This window comes from Medicago sativa, chromosome 6 (genome assembly GCF_051527215.1).
Source record: "Medicago sativa cultivar Bolivia chromosome 6, Bolivia_mono, whole genome shotgun sequence".
Taxonomy (NCBI): Eukaryota; Viridiplantae; Streptophyta; class Magnoliopsida; order Fabales; family Fabaceae; genus Medicago; species Medicago sativa.
This window is the reverse complement of record NC_140754.1, coordinates 39,996,916-40,016,096: the sequence shown is the minus strand read 5'-3', so window position 1 is coordinate 40,016,096 and position 19,181 is coordinate 39,996,916. Positions and strand designations below refer to the sequence as shown.

Here is a 19,181-nt window from a genome sequence, read left to right as displayed (position 1 = left end):
CCAAATAAATAGTTATTATAATTTAAGAAAAACTCATTTGTATTTTTGAGTCATATTTTTTTTGAATCGGCAAAATATATTATAGCACTTGAACTAATTACAAGATGACAAAAGGCAAACAATAACAAGCAAAAGGGGACAAGAAAAACTTCCAAATAAAAGCTACACTAACTGATACACAGATTAAATCAATTCACATCAAAAATAACTATGGATCAAGAAAAACAGAGAAACTGCTACGAACTGAATACCGACTCTGCAACAGCCCCAAAACTGCAGCAAAAACAACAGTCTGCAACTCAAATTTAATGCCATAAGCGACTGAAGCAGATATGAGACGAATATAACATTATAAGCCGTTTTCAAAGGGTTGAGTTAGGTTCAACCCAAATTTTTAAGACTATAAATAGATACAAGAATGAGAAAATAGCACCACTAAAGTTTCAAGTTTTCCTAATCATTTACTGGTGGCTTGGTGTAATAGCTAAATTTAATAATAATTTAAGAATATCAAATCACAAATCATCCAAAGCAATGATAAATTTCTCAAGCTCGTAAACAATCGCCCATTAAGAACAAATATAAAGTAAGTGTAATTCAAACAAATATAAAATAAGTAACATAAATAGAAATTAACATATAAGCTGCAATCAAGCAAGTTTAAGCCAAATAGCACCACATTGATATCCTCACATCAGAAACACGGTGATATCAAACTTTCAACGCAAACATCATAGGTAAACGGAATATCGCACATTTGAATCTTTGAAAACTTAAAAGGAAACTTAAAAGTGTCATTTTTGAAATCATAAACTGTCCAATTTTTATTCCTGTGCTGTTCGGTTATACGTCTCATTAGTACTAGGTCATCCTCATAAATCCATAGTGGTCTGATATAATGATCCGTCTCATGAAAACGAAACAATTCAGTCCAAGACTCTTCAATTCCATATTCCTTCATCAACCAAACACCAGAAAAATCACGATGATGTGCAATGATACACAAAGAATCCCTCAATACACCCAAGAACACGTTGTCATTGACGTATTCTTCTCCATAATTAGGCTGCAAAAGTTTTCTACACGACTCATTCACCAAATCAAAAGAAGCAACACAAAGATCATCCTTACTATCCGTATATGTAAACCAGTTAAGTGCACCACCAATGAATACCAGCATACGATGAGTTGGAAGAGGGAACTCCCCGCGAATCATCCTCCAAGAATCAGTACCCAAAGTATGAATACTTACTTGACTTTTGAAGATCCTATCCTCTAAATCTAAATAATCATCGAAAGAAATTGAAAGCACCTTGTAAACATTGTTTACATGATCATAGCCAAAGCCATAAAGAGTAGTAGGATTGTATTCTTGTGAATATTTTGGAGCATGCAATATTTTAAATTTTCTAATGGAAGGGTTCCATAAAAGGATATCATCGGGTTTATCACTATATCTTTTTCCAACAGTCAAACAAAGGATTCCATTGCATGAGCCAACTGTGGAAACCTCCTTTGACTGTAGCTGGGTGGGTTTAATGATTATAGAATTGTCGTGTTGGTAAGGAGGATATCGTAGTCGGGTTGGTTTGAATGTTTTTGGGTTAAAAAAGGAGTGAAGTGGGTAAGAGATTACCTTTATCGAATCCAAATCAGATGAGTCCATTGGGATGAAGTAGAGGCGCTTTGTTGACATGCGAAGGTGTTTCTTGGCAAATTCAGGATCAGAGATTAGAGTGTTTAGGGTTTTGCTCTGACATCGAAGTTGAAGGAGATGACTAACGGGGAGCCTGCACAGAATCTCTTCAATCAGATCGAACGGCAGAGTGGGCAGAGTGGGCGGTGGCGGCGGTGGATCAAAGAAGAGTGAACGTATGAATGATATCAGAGTTCTGATAAAGATGGTGATCAATTGCTTCATCTTGGTGATTACTTGTTCGCGTACAATGACTTCAATAATTGAATTCTTATTTATTAAGTGATTTCATTCGATTAAATAATATTGATTGCTATAATTTTACGTACAGTTCGCTAGAGTAGTTATTTAGAACTATTCAGTAGAGGCTCCAGTCTATATCTATTCTTTAAGTTTTTTGGTAGTGGCCGTGGTTTGAACCCCGGACCTTACATATTTTTATGCAATTATGCAATTGTCCAACCAACTGAGCTAAGCTCACGAGGACTATTCTCTTAAGTTTAAACAAGTGAGAGTTTTTCTATAAACAAATTATTAAATTAAAAATCTCTCAACTTTCATATTTCTCCGATTAATGAAACTTAATCATTTCTCTTTTGTCTAATTTTTTGTTAACAATCTAAAATGGACTCTTTTCTCTAATTATGAAACATAATTTTTACCAAAAATACAATCTTACCCTCTTCTTAATTTTTTAGATACGTTATCGAATTTTATTTTGCTTCAACCTTCCACTATTTTTTCTCTCTTAAAAACAAATTAAAACAAACTCACTTCATAAAACACATTAACTTAATCTTTTTTTAATGAACAAACAAAGTTAATCTTCTATTCTCTATTTCTTGAAACTTAATGTCTTGTAAAAGTACAATCTTACCTCTTATTAATTTTTTGACACTTCATCAAAATTATATCTTTTTTTGTCTTTTGCTTCAACCTCCCCCTATATTTTCTCTCTTAAAAACAAATTAAAACAAATTCACTCGATAAAACACACAAATTTAATCTTTTTTTAAAGAACAAACAAACTTAATTTTCATCCCAATCAAAACAAATTTTCATATAATTCAACTTCTAAATACCTAAAAGGTTAAAAACAATTAACACTCTATTATCACTCTCTAATTATGAAAGTTAAAGACCAGCAAAAACAAAATTTTGCCCCATCTTAATATTTTGAAACCTCAACATATATTTAAATAACTTTCAAAAGATTGATGTCATTTTGTAAAAAAAAAAAAAATCTTTTATATTAATGTATCTAAACAAGCTAAAATTATTTTTTAAAAAAAAAATTACGATAAGAAAACACAAAATAGAATATGATTTTTGTATAAAAATTTGGAAAAATTATTAAATTATTGAATCTCAATATTATTTTTATCTAAACAAAAAATTATTTGGAAAAATTTTAAGTACCATAACAACACTAAGCATCATAACATCAATATAATAAAATCAAGAATTTGCTCTAACCATCCTCATTCATCAATTAAAAATAAATTTCGGGGTGTTACATATATACTACTCTCCAATGAGCTAGGTTTCTAATATTCACAATCGGCTTAAAACTCATACTAACAAATTCTAAAAAGTTACTACTAATTAACTCGCTAAAACATCAGATAATTACTATCTAGAGATAATTATCTCGACTCACTAGTAACTTAGTAAAAATATCTATCCTCACTAAATATCTTCCCAATAAAATTATTAATTTAGTCTTACTCACCAAATGACTAAAATACACCTTAGTTTTAAAATGATTAAAATACTCTTCTAGGCTAAAAATCCACTAATCCCAACACAATTGTACACATAAGCAAATAAGCACATATAAACACACATAAATACATGTAATAAATAATTAAAATAATTCTAGCTAATTACATCCTTGACGAAACCCTGTTTCAAATTTGAACTCATTGGTCGCACAACCATTCACTAAAACTGATGCTGTAAACATCTTCAACTTAAAAATATATACAGAAATACACCATTTTGGACAAGTTTTTTCTTCCCATTTTATCCTTTAATTTCAATTATTTTTATTATATTAGCAATCCACAATAAATATAAGCAATATTAAAAAAAGATCGTGAAGATGTTTTACGTGCTCTGAAAAGAAATATTAAAAAGAGGATGAGGCCAGGTGGTGACACTCAAGTTCAAGCTATCTCAAAAGACAAAGGGCACAACAAAGTGTTTCTCAGTCATCTGTTAATAATGACTGGGAGAATTAGTTGGTGCTTCATGGTATTGATTGAGTGGCACAAGAGGATGTTACGGGGATAGGAAAGGAGATTGGGCCAAATTTTGGCGGAGATAATAATAATATGTTTGATGTTTTGTCTAGTGTGAGACGAAAAAATAAAGAGGGTGTTGGGAAGGGGAAGTGAGTTGAGGGGGCATGGGAGTGGAGGTAGGTCGATTTTTGGTGGTGGAGTGGGTTTAGATTTTTTTAAGTGATGCTCATTTCATCGAACGTACAGGGCTTGGGAGGTCTTGAGAAGAGGAGAGAGGTGAGACAACTGGTGACGGAGAAAAGTCCTTTTATTCTATGTATTCAGGAAACAAAGTGTGTTATGTTTGATGATATGTTATGTAAATCTATTTTGGGCGATGCAAATGTTGGTTATTCTTTTCAGCCTTCTCTAGGTGCCTCCGGCGGTTTAGTAACTCTATGGGATAGTTCACAGGTTGAAGTATGGTCGACTACTTCTTTTGATCATATCTTGCTGATAACTGGTCATTTTTACAAGTCAAATGAGCAATTTGTTGTGCTCAATATTTATGCACCTTGTGATGTTTCTCGTCAACACTCTCTTTGGGTTAATATTACCAACAAATTGGGTACTTATGCTAATAAATATGTTTGTATCTGTGGTGATTTCAATGCGATTTGTAGTGTGTCAGAAAGGTGAAGTGTGGGGTCTATTCAACGTCATTTAGGGATGGCATATCTTAATCAGTTCATTGATGGTTATTTGTTGATCGATTTACCTCGTCGGGGTCGCAGTTTTACTTGATTCAAGGGTGACAGCAAGTCTATGAGTCGAATAGACCGGTTTTTATTATCTGAAAAGTGGTGCTTGTCTTGGCCTAATTGTTTTCAGCTCGCTACGACAAGAAGGTTGTCGGATCACTGTCTGTTATTGCTATCGATTGATGAGGAAAATTGGGGGCCTAGACCGTTACGGTTGTTGAAATGTTGGGAAAATTATCCAGGTTATAAAATGTTTGTTTGAGATCAGTGGCACTCCTTTCAGCTGGATGGATGGGGTGGCTATGTTTTGAAAGAAAAACTCAAGTTGTTGAAATTGGCTTTGAAAGATTGGCACCTTAGGCACTCTCAGAATTTACCTGCAAAAATTTTATTGTTGAAGGATAAGATCACATCGTTTGATTTGAAAGGTGAGATAGAGGATCTTTTGGAGAGTCAGCTCGAAGAGTATCATGGTTTAACTGAGGATTTGTTCTCTTTATCTCGGTCCCATGCTAGTATATGTTGGCAACAATGTCAGGCTCATTGGTTGAGGGAAGGGGACGCCAGTTCAAATTTTTTTCATGGAATCATGTCAAGCAGAAGGAGAGGTAATGTTGTGTCTTGTTTTCTTGTCAATGGTGTTTTGATTGAGGGTGTTGACAATGTCAGAGGGCAGTTTTTCTCATTTTTCTGCTCATTTCCATGCGAGTAATGTTCAATGTCCTAGCATCGAGGGCCTTCAATTTTCGTCGATGTCTCATGGAGAGGGTGCAAGTTTGGTTAAACCATTTTATATGGAACAGGTAAAGGCCGCGGTGTGAGATTGTGATAATTATAAATGTCTGGGCTCTGATGGTATTACTTTTGGCTTCATTTAGGATTTTTAGGATATTCTATGGGATGATGTTTTGCGATTTCTTGTTGAATTCCATAGGAATTGGAGGCTGACCAAAGGCATCAATAGTACTTTCATTGCTGTTATTCCTAAGGTTGAGAGTCCGCAACGGTTTAATGATTTTCGTCCGATTCTTTGGTGGGCAGTATGTATAAAATTCATGCGAAGGTCCTGGCTAATCGACTTTGCTCTATTATTGGGTCGGTTATCTCGGATTCTCAATCTGCTTTTGTTAAAGGTCGTCAAATTCTAAATGGTATCCTGGTGGCTAATGAGGTAGTCGACGACGCTCGCAGATGTAAAATGGAATTGCTTCTCTTTAAAGTAGATTTCGAGAAAGCTTATGATTCTATAGACTGGAGTTATTTAGATGAGGTGATGTGCAAGATGGGTTTCCCAGTTTTGTGGCAGAAATGGATAAAAGAATGCATAGGCATGGCTAAGGCATCAGTGTTAGTTAATGGGTCCCAAACGGACGAGTTTCCTATGAAGAGGGGGTTGAGGCAAGGCGATCCGCTTTCCCCTTTCCTTTTTCTCTTGGCCGCAGAGGGTTTCAATATTTTGATGAAATCGTTGTCCGATACTCATCTCTTTCACGGTTACAAGGTGGGTTCTCCTGTTCCTACGGTTGTATCTCACTTACAATTTGCCGATGATACCTTAATTATTGCTGAAAAATCATGGGCTAATGTAACGCCCAAATTGAAAGTGTCTAGAATTTCCAACAAGTGCGTTAAAACTGATATTGGATACATTAATTATACAATACTGAAACGACATCAGTCGGGAAATCAGTTACAAAAAACCAGCTTGAGTCCTATGTTACATTTGCCACGAGAAAATCAGTTACAAAAAATCAGTTACAAAAAATCAGTTACAAAGTTGGTTCCACGAAAGCACGATCAATCCAAAGCTTTCTCCTTACTTTTGCCACGAGAAACCTGTGAACCTGAACAAAGAAGGAAAGGGATGAGACATAATGTCTCAGTGAGTTCTACCTAATCCTAGGCTATAGGTAACCTCGGGGAAAACCTACGATTACCAGGTGTCTACAATACAACCTAACGGTTGATTATACGTGAGTGGTTATGCTTGCCTAGATGATAGTGCATGCTAGATCCGTCATAGGTTCATCATATTTGACAAAGGTTTAGCTTACATCTTACATGTCATGGCGATCAAGGGAAACTAAGACAGCTATACCGAGATATGCTAAACACATCAAGGCCGAAACATAACATATTCATGACACGAATCTAAACCGGACGATTAGGAAAACCTAAGATCGTCGTCGGTAAAACTTCATAAACTTGCTCTTGTCTATTATCATATCATAACATATCGTATCATACATAGTCACATTCATTTTTAGTAAGAGGTTAGCGTTGAACAATAACATTATCTGAGTTCATTTTACGGAGATCCCCGGGGTGGAGTAAACCCGAGCACAATCCCATACATAACCAATGAAAACCTATCTAAGGTACATAGGACTCCCTCAGTGTCATGCGGGACCCCCTTACGAAGCTTATCCCGTTTCACCTAGTGGAAGCCCCTCGAGATCCAACCTAACATGGATCACAAGAGACACGACACCTACGTCTTGCTTATACATTCTTAGTGAATAGATTAAACTAATCGCTTCACGTCTTAACATACGTAAGTTTCATGTTTAACATTCTAGTTCTTGACTTTCTAAGTCGAGGCTCTATGCTTTCTTCCATACTTAGTGTTATATCCTACCAGCATCCAGGATCGTGTCATAATATCTCATGTGCTATTCTTCATTGAAATTGTTGACGTTGTTCATGTATTTCATTACCAATATCTTTAGGTGTAATGTACAATGAATACTTAACTTTGAGGGGTTTTTAAAAGTTATAAGAATCTGCAAGGAAAAGCCTCTTCGAAACCTCTGCATCACATAAAGTTTTCAAAAAAGTGCTATGCTGTGGAATCTCGCATGAGCGAGATCCAAGGGAGATGCCAAGCGAGATTCTCGCTTGAGCGAGCTCCAAGAGAGATGCCAAGCGAGATTTAAATTTGATTCGACATTGATTTCGCTTGAGCGAGATTTTCTCGCTTAAGCGAGGTTCTTCAGTACCAGACCTGCAAAATTCGTGTTTTTGACCTCTAAACCTCAAAATTAAGTTTCCAATGCACACAAGACACCAAGAACACATAGAAAACAGTTTAGAACAATTACATGGAAACAAACAACATAATTTCAATGATTAATGGCAAAAGGGGTACTAATTCTCCTAGCACATAAACTAACATAATTCATATATCTTCTGTCCCACCAGTCGTACCAGATACGACCTCGTCAACTGATTCTCCACCACCTTTAAATCGGTATGGCATCACTTATGAGAGAAGGTTTGGACCACATGCTTCAGTTCCTACTTCAAGTGTCTCCACCCGTGCTCCAGATCCACCTGCATCTCCTGATTTTCCCATTGCCATCCGCAAAGGTAATCGTTCAACCCGTAACCCGTATCCTATTTATAATTTCTTGTCTTACCATCATTTATCTCCCACCTATTGTGCTTTTGTTTCTGCACTTTCATCTGTTTCTATTCCTAAGACAATTTAGGAAACATTGTCCCATCCAAAGTAGAGGCAAGCCATACTTGATGAAATGTCAGCTTTAGAATCTAATCGTACTTGGGAGCTTGTTCCACTTCCTTTTAGGAAATCTATTGTTGGTTGCAGGTGGATATTTAATGTTAAGGTTGGCCCTGATGGATAGGTAGATCGGTTGAAAGCTCGCCTAGTGGTGAGGGGAGATACTCAAGTCCATGGTCAAGATTATAATGATTCTTTTTCTCTAGTTGTAAAAATGGCATCTGTTCGACTCTTTCTGGCAGGGCTACAATGAAACGTTGGTCTCTTTTTCAGTTGGATATCAAGAATGCATTCTTCCATGGTGACTTGGAGGAAGATATTTACATGGAGCAACCTCCTAGGTGAAGTAAATAAAATAGTCACAAGGAAGGGGGGGCGGGGGGGGGGGGGGGGGGGGGGGTTTGAATTGTGACCCTTTACAGTGGTTCACCCAATGTGGGCTAGTTCACTCCTCACAATCTTGTGAGAGTTTCCACTATGATGCTTGAAATAACTTCTCAAATCCTGCACCTTACAATCTTTGTTCACATGAAAAATTACAACTCTGTATTCTCTAAACCTCAGAAGGTTGCACCTTGTTGCTAAGTTACCTACTTAGACTTTTACAATCTTTGCTCAAACTAACAATTTAGTACCCCTAAAGTTGTATGAGACTTTGTTTGCAATTTGTATGGAGGTTGGATGTTTGAAAACAAACTAAGAGGAATGGAAGAAGTTATCTTTAAAAGAGATAACGGAGAGAATATATTTACACCACAAAGAAGATAGAAAGAGTCTTCAGTGATGATCAATTCAAATTGCAAGACCTTCAAACACGTTTCAAATGTTTTTAAAATTCTAGTCCACTTGTTTTAATATGTTATGTGCAATGTTTTAACGTTTGCGATGTTCTGTTCAATATTCCAACATCACGAAATAAACAGAAATAAAAACAAGAAAATAAATGACAAGAAAGTAAAGAACAATGTGAGTTTGTTGACCCAGTTCGGTAAACACACCTACTCTGGGGGCTACAAAGCCAGGAAGGAAATCCACTTGTGTAATCCTTATTCAAAAGCTCTCAGCAAACTCCTCGTTTACACTTTATGACCTAGGACCTACCCGTATAGACTTCAATCTAGGAACTCCAAGATCTGAGATCCCATCTCACTATCCTAATGGTCAATCACAACCCCTTTGACCTATCAGACCTAAACACAAACACAAAGATGAAGTTACCTTCAAACACAAACAACTAACACCTTGTTTCACAACTTCGGTGCAGTACACAAGAGTATCAAACTCACACAAATAAACCTAAACAAGTATCACAAACGATACAGGAAAGGCTCACAATATAGGTTCTAAACTTGCATCACAAACGATATAAGAGTAGAGAACATGTAGACTTAAAACCCTAAAAATCTAAACATTTTAGTATGACGGCTTGAATGATCAATTAGGTCTTGAAGTCTTCTTTATATACTGAACCAGCTTTGGCCAAATACTTAGTTGGGCTTTAGAACAAAGTAGATCGGTTCAGCAAATCTGCAAAATAAAAATCAGAAACAAATATGGAAAATCCTAAATTGTCAGAACATCTTTAGGATCGTTTTAACCAATAATACATATTTCCTAAAATATAAATACTACTTTAGAAATATTCCACAGCTGATTCTGTAAAGATATGCGCGTTGCTTGGTCAATAAGATAAGGAAATATTGTTTCCTTAAACAATAAAGGGCGTGCGTACAAATAGGCATGAACCCAGGCACACTGAACCGTGCCAGGATGTTGGAACATCGTATCCAACATCTTATAGAGATGTCTAACCACATCTTGGAACATTGGTTCCAACTTACACATCAAGGATATTTGTTTTAGCAATAATGCAACCAATACAAATACCCAACAATCTCCTCCTTTGGCAAACTTTTGGCTAAAACAAATTAAAGCCAAATCCAAAGAATAAAGAGGGATACAGAGCACAACCACTTTTCCAAGAGCATGAACACATACCTATGAAGAAACAACTAGCACACATAATACAAAGAGATACCTTAGATACACTTCCTCAATTCTTCACGAACACATATTCTAGAAGAAGAAGTAGCAGGCCGAATCACTAGCATCCAAGAATACCTCACATAATCTTCAATCACAGCTTCAGCTGTAGAGGCATTACACTTTATCAGAGACATGCAGCAGTGGATCAGATAAATAGCATAGTCTCACAAGAGCAGAGGAAAAATAAATTCTTATGCTACAACTAGGAAACATAAGTTCCCTACACATCGGATGTTCCAACATCCTTCACCACATAGAGCAGAGGGAAAATAAATTCCTATGCTAAAGTCAGGGAAAACAAATTCCCACACAAAAATAGAGAGAAGCAAATTCTCTCAAGAACAGAGGAAAAATAAGTTCCTATGCTACAATTAGGGAAAGAGAATTCCCACACAATAGAATCTTTCAACATCCTTCATAACATCAGACAGGAGTACCTGCCACACATAGAGGCAAGGGAAAAATAAGTTACCCATACCTACAGAGTACTGTCACCAACCAACCATTGCACAGAAAAATAATTTCCCATACTTACAAGTGACAAACATGGATGTCTACAGAGTACTGTCACCAACCACATAAAGAAGCAAGGAAAAAAATGAATTCCCATACTTACATGTGACAGACATGGATGTCTAAACATTTGACTTAACATCCCGTCAACCAGCTTGGACTAGCACAAGCACACATAGAAGTATCACTCCCCCTAAATATAAGAACCTATGAGTGACTACTTACATGAATATTCTATTACTCCACCGGAATACATGCATATTAAAAGATATAAACTTCTATTGCATAGATAAAAGAATACTTAAATTACCCATACCTACAGAGTACTGTCACCAACCAACTATTGCACAAAAAAAAAAATTCCCATACTTACAAGTGACAAACATGGATGTCTACAGAGTACTGTCACCAACCACATAAATAAGCAAGGAAAAAAATGAATTCCCATACTTACACGTGACAGACATGGATGTCTAAACATCTGACTTAACATCCCGTCAACCAGCTTGGACTAGCACAAGCACACATAGAAGTATCACTCCCCCTGAATATAAGAACCTATGAATGACTACTTACATGAATATTCTATTACTCCACCAGAATACATGCATATTAAAAGATACAAACTTCTAATGCATAGATAAAAGAATACTTCAGGTTCTGGGCATAACATCTTTCAAGAATACGCTCGCTGGAGGTCTTAGAACCTTCTTCGAACCGGTGAGTTGCTTCGAATCTCTTTTTCACCGAAAATAAATCGGTGAAACTTCTCTTTCGATGCTGATTTTGCTTCCTCTTTCTCACTGGAATGAAAACTCTTCTTCTCCGATTCGAAACCACTTCGATCCTTCTTCTTCTCTTTCTCACTGTGATCGTACGATCTGTGCTTGAATTGCAGTGGCTGGTATTCGATGATAATGATTCAGTTGAATCTCTGAGAATCCACACTCAAATTTGTCGCAATTGATTATTGCTTCTTGATTCTGGAAATTAGGGTTTTGGTTTATGGATTTTGACGGAAGATTGAATGGATTAGGGTTTTTTACAATTCGTAACTAACTCAGATTGTGTTTGTTTCTCTGGAATTTTGGATTATGGTTGAATGTTGATGATGAATATTGGTGAATTCTGGAAATTTGTGTTGTTTTTGGGACGAATTTTGAGTTTGTTAGGGTTTGAGATTCATATGTTCTTGATGAGATTCATCGAGTTCATATGAATCTTGATGATTTGATTTGTTTTTTGGTGGAGAGAGAATCTGTAAGGTGTTTCTGATGAGTTGTCACTGAATGAATGGTGATTTTTCTGTTCTGGGCTTAGGTGGCCTTTTATAGGCTGCCAAGTGGCCTCTGGACGAATAGCTTGCTGACATGTGGCGCAGAATGCTGATTTGGACAAAAGGGACCTTTCTGCAATTCTTTGAAATTAAAGGATCAATCTGCAATTGAGACAAATGGACTAAAAAAAACTTGACACTAATAGGGACCATTCTACAAAAAAAAGACCAAAAAAAACAAATTTAAGACCAAAAGGACTTAAATGCAATTTCTGAAAGTAAAAGGACCAAAAATGAAAAATAATAATAAAATTGGACTAAAATTGGTAAAATGAACAAAACGTAAAGTGAAACAATTAAAAATAACAAAACGGACTAAAACGAACCAACTACTTAAATGAGGTACTTCAAAGTAATCTCTCTCTGTCAAAATTTTGTGTGAAATGACCAAAATGCCCCTAGGAACCAAAACGACTTAAAATGACTCAGATGCAATTTTAAAATGATTTTTAACAAGGAATTTAAGCAAAAATCTATACAAGCACATTGAAAAGACCCAGAGACAATTTTTGGAAATTAAGCAGAGTTTTAACACATGAAAAGACTAAAATGTTCCTAGGGGCTAAACTGACTCAAAATGACTTCAAATGCAATTTTTTGAAATGGATTTTGACATGGAATTGAAATAAAGACTTATTCAAACCAATTGAAAAGACTCAAACAATTTTTAAGGACTAAAACGAGGTTGGATACAGGAAATGACTAAAATACCCTTTTTCATGAATTTTTGCAAATAATATTGAAATAAGATGCAGAGAAAGATGCAATTGATCAGAAACAATTTCAAATGACTTAAAATGCAAGAAAAGAAGAATTGAGCTAGTATTTTTAGGTCCAAAATTAGGGTATAACAATGCTCTAAGAGATATGTGCGCAATTAACCCAGTGTTGATACTTCTGGGGTTCCATCCTTTCTTGTAGGGTTTCTGCTGAAAATGATTGGACTCACCATGTAGCTTGAAGCAATAAGGTCTAATGTGTCCCTTCCCTTTACAGTGATCACGAACCCAAGACTTTGGTTTCTTCTTGGTATGATGTTCCTCTTAATGTTTAAACATTGAATCTGCGGTCATCATTCCAGCGTGTTCCTTCATCTGCTCGAGTTGGGAGTTCAATTTTAATAACTCATCATTGAGTTCTAAGATATGAGCTAGATTATCAAACCTTTTATCCTGCAGTTGTGCAATCTCTTTTACCTGTTCCTCAACCTTTTGGGTTAATTCAGTATTTTTAGCCATCAGGTAATAGTAGGATATAGCAAGCTCATCATAAGTCCTCTCCTCTTCACAAGACTCAGTGACATAATTCTACCAGTTAGGGCAGAGACATGATTTGCAGATTCAGCTTTTACTTCATCATCTGAGCCATCTCCATCTGACCAAGACACAACTAAACTCTTCTTCTATTTCTTTATCTCTCATTTGAGCCATCTCCATTCTGTCCTGATATGACCATATCCTTCACATTCATGACTTTGAACTCCTTTGTAATGAGAGTTCATTTCATCAGATCTTGTCATCTTCTCTTTACCAGGTTGATTATCAATGTTGGTTCTGATGTTCTGACCATTTGGCATGGACCTTCTATCAAACCGTCTGAAAATCTTCTTGAGCTGTCTCCCAAGAAGTGCTAGTGACTCTGACATATCTTCATCATCTTCATGATTTCCCTGTGTCTCATCAGAATCCATACTAGAAGTAAAGGCAATACCATTTCCCTTATAATCAGTCTTGCTGTTGACAGTTATTTCAAAGTTTTGCAGAGATCCTATTAATTCAACAACCTTTAAACTAGATATATCTTGAGCCTCCTCAATTTCAGTTACTTTCATGTCAAACCTCTTAGATAGAGATCTGAGAATTTTTCTAACAAGTTTTTCATTAGAAATTTTCTCTCCAAGAGACTTAAAAGAATTTGCGATATCTAGAATATTCAAGTGGTAGTCCTAAATGCTCTCATCTTCCAACATTTTCAGATTCTCAAATTTAGTAGTAAGAATTTGGATTTTAGCACTTTTTACCTTGGTAGTACCTTCATGTGCAGTTTTGAGAATCTCCCAAGCATCCTTAGCCACAATGCATTGTTTGATCAATCTGAACATGTTCTTGTCTACACCATTGAACAGAGCATCCAATGCCTTTGAGTTTCCAAGAGCTAGTTCATTTTCAGCAGCAGTCCATTCTTCTTCTGGTTTCAGAACATCAGTCCTATTACCATCAGCATCAAGTGTCACAGGATGTTCCCAACCTTTCAGAACTGCCTTCCAGGTTTTGCTGTCTATGGTTTTGAGAAAAGCACTCATGCATGATTTCAGTAATCATAGTTTGAGTCATCCAACAAAGGAGGTCTGTTTACAAATCCATCTTCCTTGTCCATAATGCTAGAATGAAACTTCCTTGGAGCTCACCCTAAAACAGACAGGGTGCCTTCTCTGATGCCAATTAAAATTCTAGCGCACTTGTTTTAATATGTTCTGTCAGATGTTTTAACGTTTGCAATGTTCCGTTCAATGTTCCAACATCACGAAATGAATAGAAATAAAAATAAGAAAATAAATGACAGGAAAGTAAAGATCACAATGAGTTTGTTGAGACCCAGTTCGGTGACAAACACACCTACTCTAGGGGCTACCAAGCTAGGAAGGAAATCGACTAGTGTAGTCCTTATTCAAAAGCTCTCAGCAAACTTCTTGTTTACATTTTATGACCTAGGACCTACCCGTATAGACTTCAACCTAGGAACTCCTAGATCTGAGATCTCATCTCACTATCCTAATGGTCAGTCACAACCCCTGTGACCTATCAGACCTAAACACAAACATGAAGATGAAGTTACCTTCAAACACAAACAACTAACACCTTGTTTCACAACTTTGGTGTAGTACACAAGAATATCAAACTCACACAAACAGACCTAAACAAGTGTCACAAAGGATACAAGTAAGGCTCACAATATAGGTTCTAAACTTGCATCACAAACGATACAAGAGTAGAGCACATGTAGACTTACATCCCTAAAAATCTAAAATTTTTAGTATGACGACTTGAATGATCAATTAGGTCTTGAAGTCTTCTTTATATACTGAAGCAGCTTGGGCCAAATACTTAGTGGGGCTTCAGAACAAAGCAGATCGGTTCAGCTAATCTGCATAACAGAAATCTGAAACAAATATGGAAAGTCCTAAAATGTCGGAACATCTTTCGGATCGTTCCAACCAATAACAAATATTTCCTAAAATATAAATACTACTTTAGAAATATTCCACAGCTGATTCTGTAAAGATATGTGTGTTCCTTAGTCAATTAGATTAGGAAATATTGTTTCCTTAAACAATAAAGGGCGCACGTACAAATAGGCATGAACCCAGGCACACTGAACTGTGCCAGGATGTTGGAACATCGTATCCAACATCTTAGAGAGATGTCTAACCACATGTTGGAACATTCTTTCCAACTTACACATCAAGGGTGTTTGTTTTAGAAATAATGCAGCCAATACAAATACCCAACAGTTTTCTTGTATGCTTTGCAATGGTGCAAGTAATGTTGAGCCTTTGATCTCTATTTATAGATTTTATGGGCTCATATAGCCGTTGTAGGATGTCCAATGGTGTTATGCCATCTATCATGGGTCCCACAAGCTTTTACTTGAATTTCAGGGTAAACATTCTGATCAAGGATGAACATCAGAATGTTGTTGTGTTCTTGATGATTTGGGTTCATGTTGATGAAGGTGAGAAAAACACAAGAAGGGGGGTTGAATTGTATTAGATTTTTCTTCGTATTCTCCTAAGCTGAAACTCACTGGCCATAAGCAAATAGAGAGTGCTTCTGAAGTGATGTTCAGAACTAACTTGCAGCGGATAAAAACAGAGAGAGAGTGAAGAAAGACAAAACAATTTTATAGGTTCCTTCCACAAACCAGAAGTAGTCCTGTCCCCCTTGCACTTCCAAGGAGAGTTCACTAAAAAATGTAAATATCTGATTACAACTGCTCACTGCTACAACTAGCAAGAGACTTCAAATTGCTCAAGCACAACTGCAAGAGACTTCCTATGCTCCTGAACACAATCAAGAGACTTCTAATGCTCAAGCACAACTTCAAGAGACTTCTAATCAAACAGAATTACAAAGAAAAATGTTTGAGATTGAACACTTGATATACAATCAGTGGTGTTCACAATACAAATCAGATACAGACTCTTAAGACTCTAGAATTTCTAAGATATGAACTTTGAAACAGAAATTCTAAGAGAATTTTGAATGCAAAACAATTTCAACAGAGTTTTGGCACTTGTAAATTGTTGTTGAGTCTTTACCAATCTCTAAGTCTTCACTCCTTTATATAGAGGTGTGAAAGAGACGTTGTGAAATTGCCAGCACATCAAAAAGAGTCGTTTGAAGCTTTGATCAATCACCAACGATCTTTTGCTTGATATGGTAGTTGTCCTATGAAGGATCAATTTGAAATACATTCCCATTGTGAAGGAACATCGATGCAGGAAGAGCTGTTTTTCTTGTCTTGTAGCAGGGACAAAGAAGAGTAGTGGAGGTAGTGGTTGTACACTTCGTATAATTGTACTTTTGTCAATGCTTTTTGAAGATAAGCATCCAATGCCTTCAAGTCCATTCAAAATGACCGTTGATTTACATTTCCAGTCTTCTGCAATGCTTAGACGAGTTTAAAACCATTAAACAGCCCTTGAAGCTTTAAGTCTTGCATCTTCTGATGAACTTCAGCTTCTGGTGATCTTTAACTTCTGATGAGATGCTTCTGATGAACTTGCTTCTAATGACTTCATCACTTCAGAAGCGCTTTGTCTTCAGGAGCACTTTTGACTTCAGGAGCACTTCTCTTCAGACGCTTTAAGCTTCCTTTTTGTTGATACTTTTGCTCTCTTTTGTTCATCCAGAACCTATTAAGATGTCAAATTTGTCTATGGTCCTGTACACTTGAACAAATATTAGCTAGTCCAATTGAAAAATTTTAATACCTTGTTATCATCAAAACTCTTAAGGTTCATTGTTAAACACATTTTGTTCCAACACATGGCGTTTCAAATGAATTTCTGGGCAATATCCAAGAGTAGTGGCTTTTCCACATACATCAGAAAGTTGCTTTCCCAGATTTGCTTCGGGACTGGTGCAGGAGAGATAAAGTGGATTCTGCATCTTCATGTCTATGCTTTGAGGGATTGTGTGGTCCATTTACTGTACCAACTCCGAAGCGTGTCTATCTATGATTGTGCAGGACAAATTTGCTTTGCTTTGCTTTTTGCTTTTTCACCTATTGTATTGTTCATAATGTAAGCATGTGCAGAGCTGAACATTCTGACCATCAGAATGTTCCTTTTTTTTCACTTAGGATGATTTGTAAGACTACCATTTGATGTAATCAAATCCTAATAGTGAAACAACAATGAAGAGCAGTTATTTTAACATCTAGGATGATATTCCCTTTTGGAATATTCCTAGTACTTCAATGTTCATAGTCTTAAATGAACATTGAATTTCCTTTTTGACATATTCCTTCTATATGCCTTTATTGCTTGATTGATCTATGCAAATGTACTTTCCTGGACATTTATCCATGTCACATGTGTCTTTCATGACCTTGATCAATGTTCTTGAGATTTCTGGCTTGTATAAAAACAACCTTCTGATCTCTGATTGAACATTCTGATCTCTGAGCAACATTCTGATCTAACTTTCTGACCTCAGTGTTAGATCATGAATTCAAATGTCCTTTGATTTCTTAATTCTTGGTATGATTTAAACCTTGTTCATGTCTTAGTAAAACACTCAAGAGCACAAGTTAAATACCAAGGAATTAATCATATTCCATTAATTCTTTAATCATAATGGTTTATTATCTTTAAAATTAATTAGGGATTTTGCCTCAACACTGGGTTTGTTGCTCAGGGGGAGTGTGATCTGGTATGAAAATTACATAAGTCTTTGTATGGCTTAAAAAAAATCTCCTCGGGCATGGTTTGGAAGATTTAGTAGAGTCCTTCAACAGTTTGGGATGATCCGTTGTGAGGATGATCACTCTGTTTTTATGAAATGTTCTTCCTCGAATAAATATATCTACCTAGTGGTTTATGTTGATGACATTGTGATTACAGGTGATGATAATGAGGGTATCAATGCATTAAAACAACACTTATTTCAAAACTTCCAGAATAAAGACTTGGGTCCTCTTCGTTATTTTCTTTGTATTGAAGTAGCACAATCAAAGTTAGGAATTGCTATCTCTCAAAGGAAGTATTCTCTTCGTTGTCGTTGTCATCACCATTGTTGTCGTCAATGTCGTTAAAGTTGTAAGTTGTTTGTCGATGTCGTTAAAGTTGTAAGTTGTTTGTCGATGTCGTCGAAGTCGTTGGTCGTCAAGTATTGTTGTTGAGTCCATGCATCATCATTGTCAGAGAAGAGGGCTCATGCCCTGGAATGCTAGTCATTCACTCCTAAAGACGAGGGCTCATGCCTTAGGAGCTTTTGCTCAATAAAGACGAGGGCTCATCCCCTAGGAGCTTTTCCTCAATAGCGACGAGGGCTCATGCCCTAGGAGTATACTTATGCTCAAAAGCGACGAGGGCTTATGCCCTAGAATGGTACCACATGTATGAGTAAAATGATAGAGTTGCATAGTCGATTTAAGTTGCATTGTCGAGTCAAGTTGTTAAGTTGATTTATGAAGTTGATATTGATGTTGATTATGAAGTTGATTATGATGATGATAATGATGCTACATGACCATTGCTATGATATGTTGATGATGTTTATGTTGTTAAATATAATTGATGAATTATATGCTTAATATTATTGTTTGTGAATCTCACCCCTTTTGCTTGGAAATGTTGCTCTTCGTATGAGTAACTTGCAGGTGATCGAGAATAAGTAGTTGTTGATTGATGTCGTGAGTGGCTATCTCTCACTGTGTCTTTAGGTGCTCTGATACGTAACGGGATGGGAACTTTTGTGGCTATTTTCTATTCCTTACGTATTGCTTATGATTTAACATGACTATGATTTAGCTTTTCGATTATTACGAGATGTTTTGATGAGGCCTTCGTGCCAAG

At 36.3% G+C, this 19,181-nt stretch overlaps 1 protein-coding gene and 1 pseudogene across 1 annotated transcript; one reads left to right on the top strand and one right to left on the bottom strand.

Moving 5' to 3' along the window:
- LOC146915095 (putative receptor-like protein kinase At5g24010) overlaps window positions 1–19,181 on the top strand; it is a 45,849-nt pseudogene that overhangs the window by 2,003 nt on the left and 24,665 nt on the right.
- LOC146915098 (F-box/kelch-repeat protein At3g23880-like) lies at window positions 492–2,006 on the bottom strand. Its single transcript, XM_085717662.1, has one exon. The coding sequence runs from the start codon at window positions 1,919–1,921 to the stop codon at window positions 695–697; it is 1,227 nt and encodes a 408-aa protein (XP_085573788.1). The 5' UTR covers window positions 1,922–2,006; the 3' UTR covers window positions 492–694.

Coding starts and splice junctions, on each gene's coding strand:
- LOC146915098 (XM_085717662.1), bottom strand. CDS start 1,921: ATGAAGCAATTGATCACCATCTTTATCAGAACTCTGATATCATTCATA.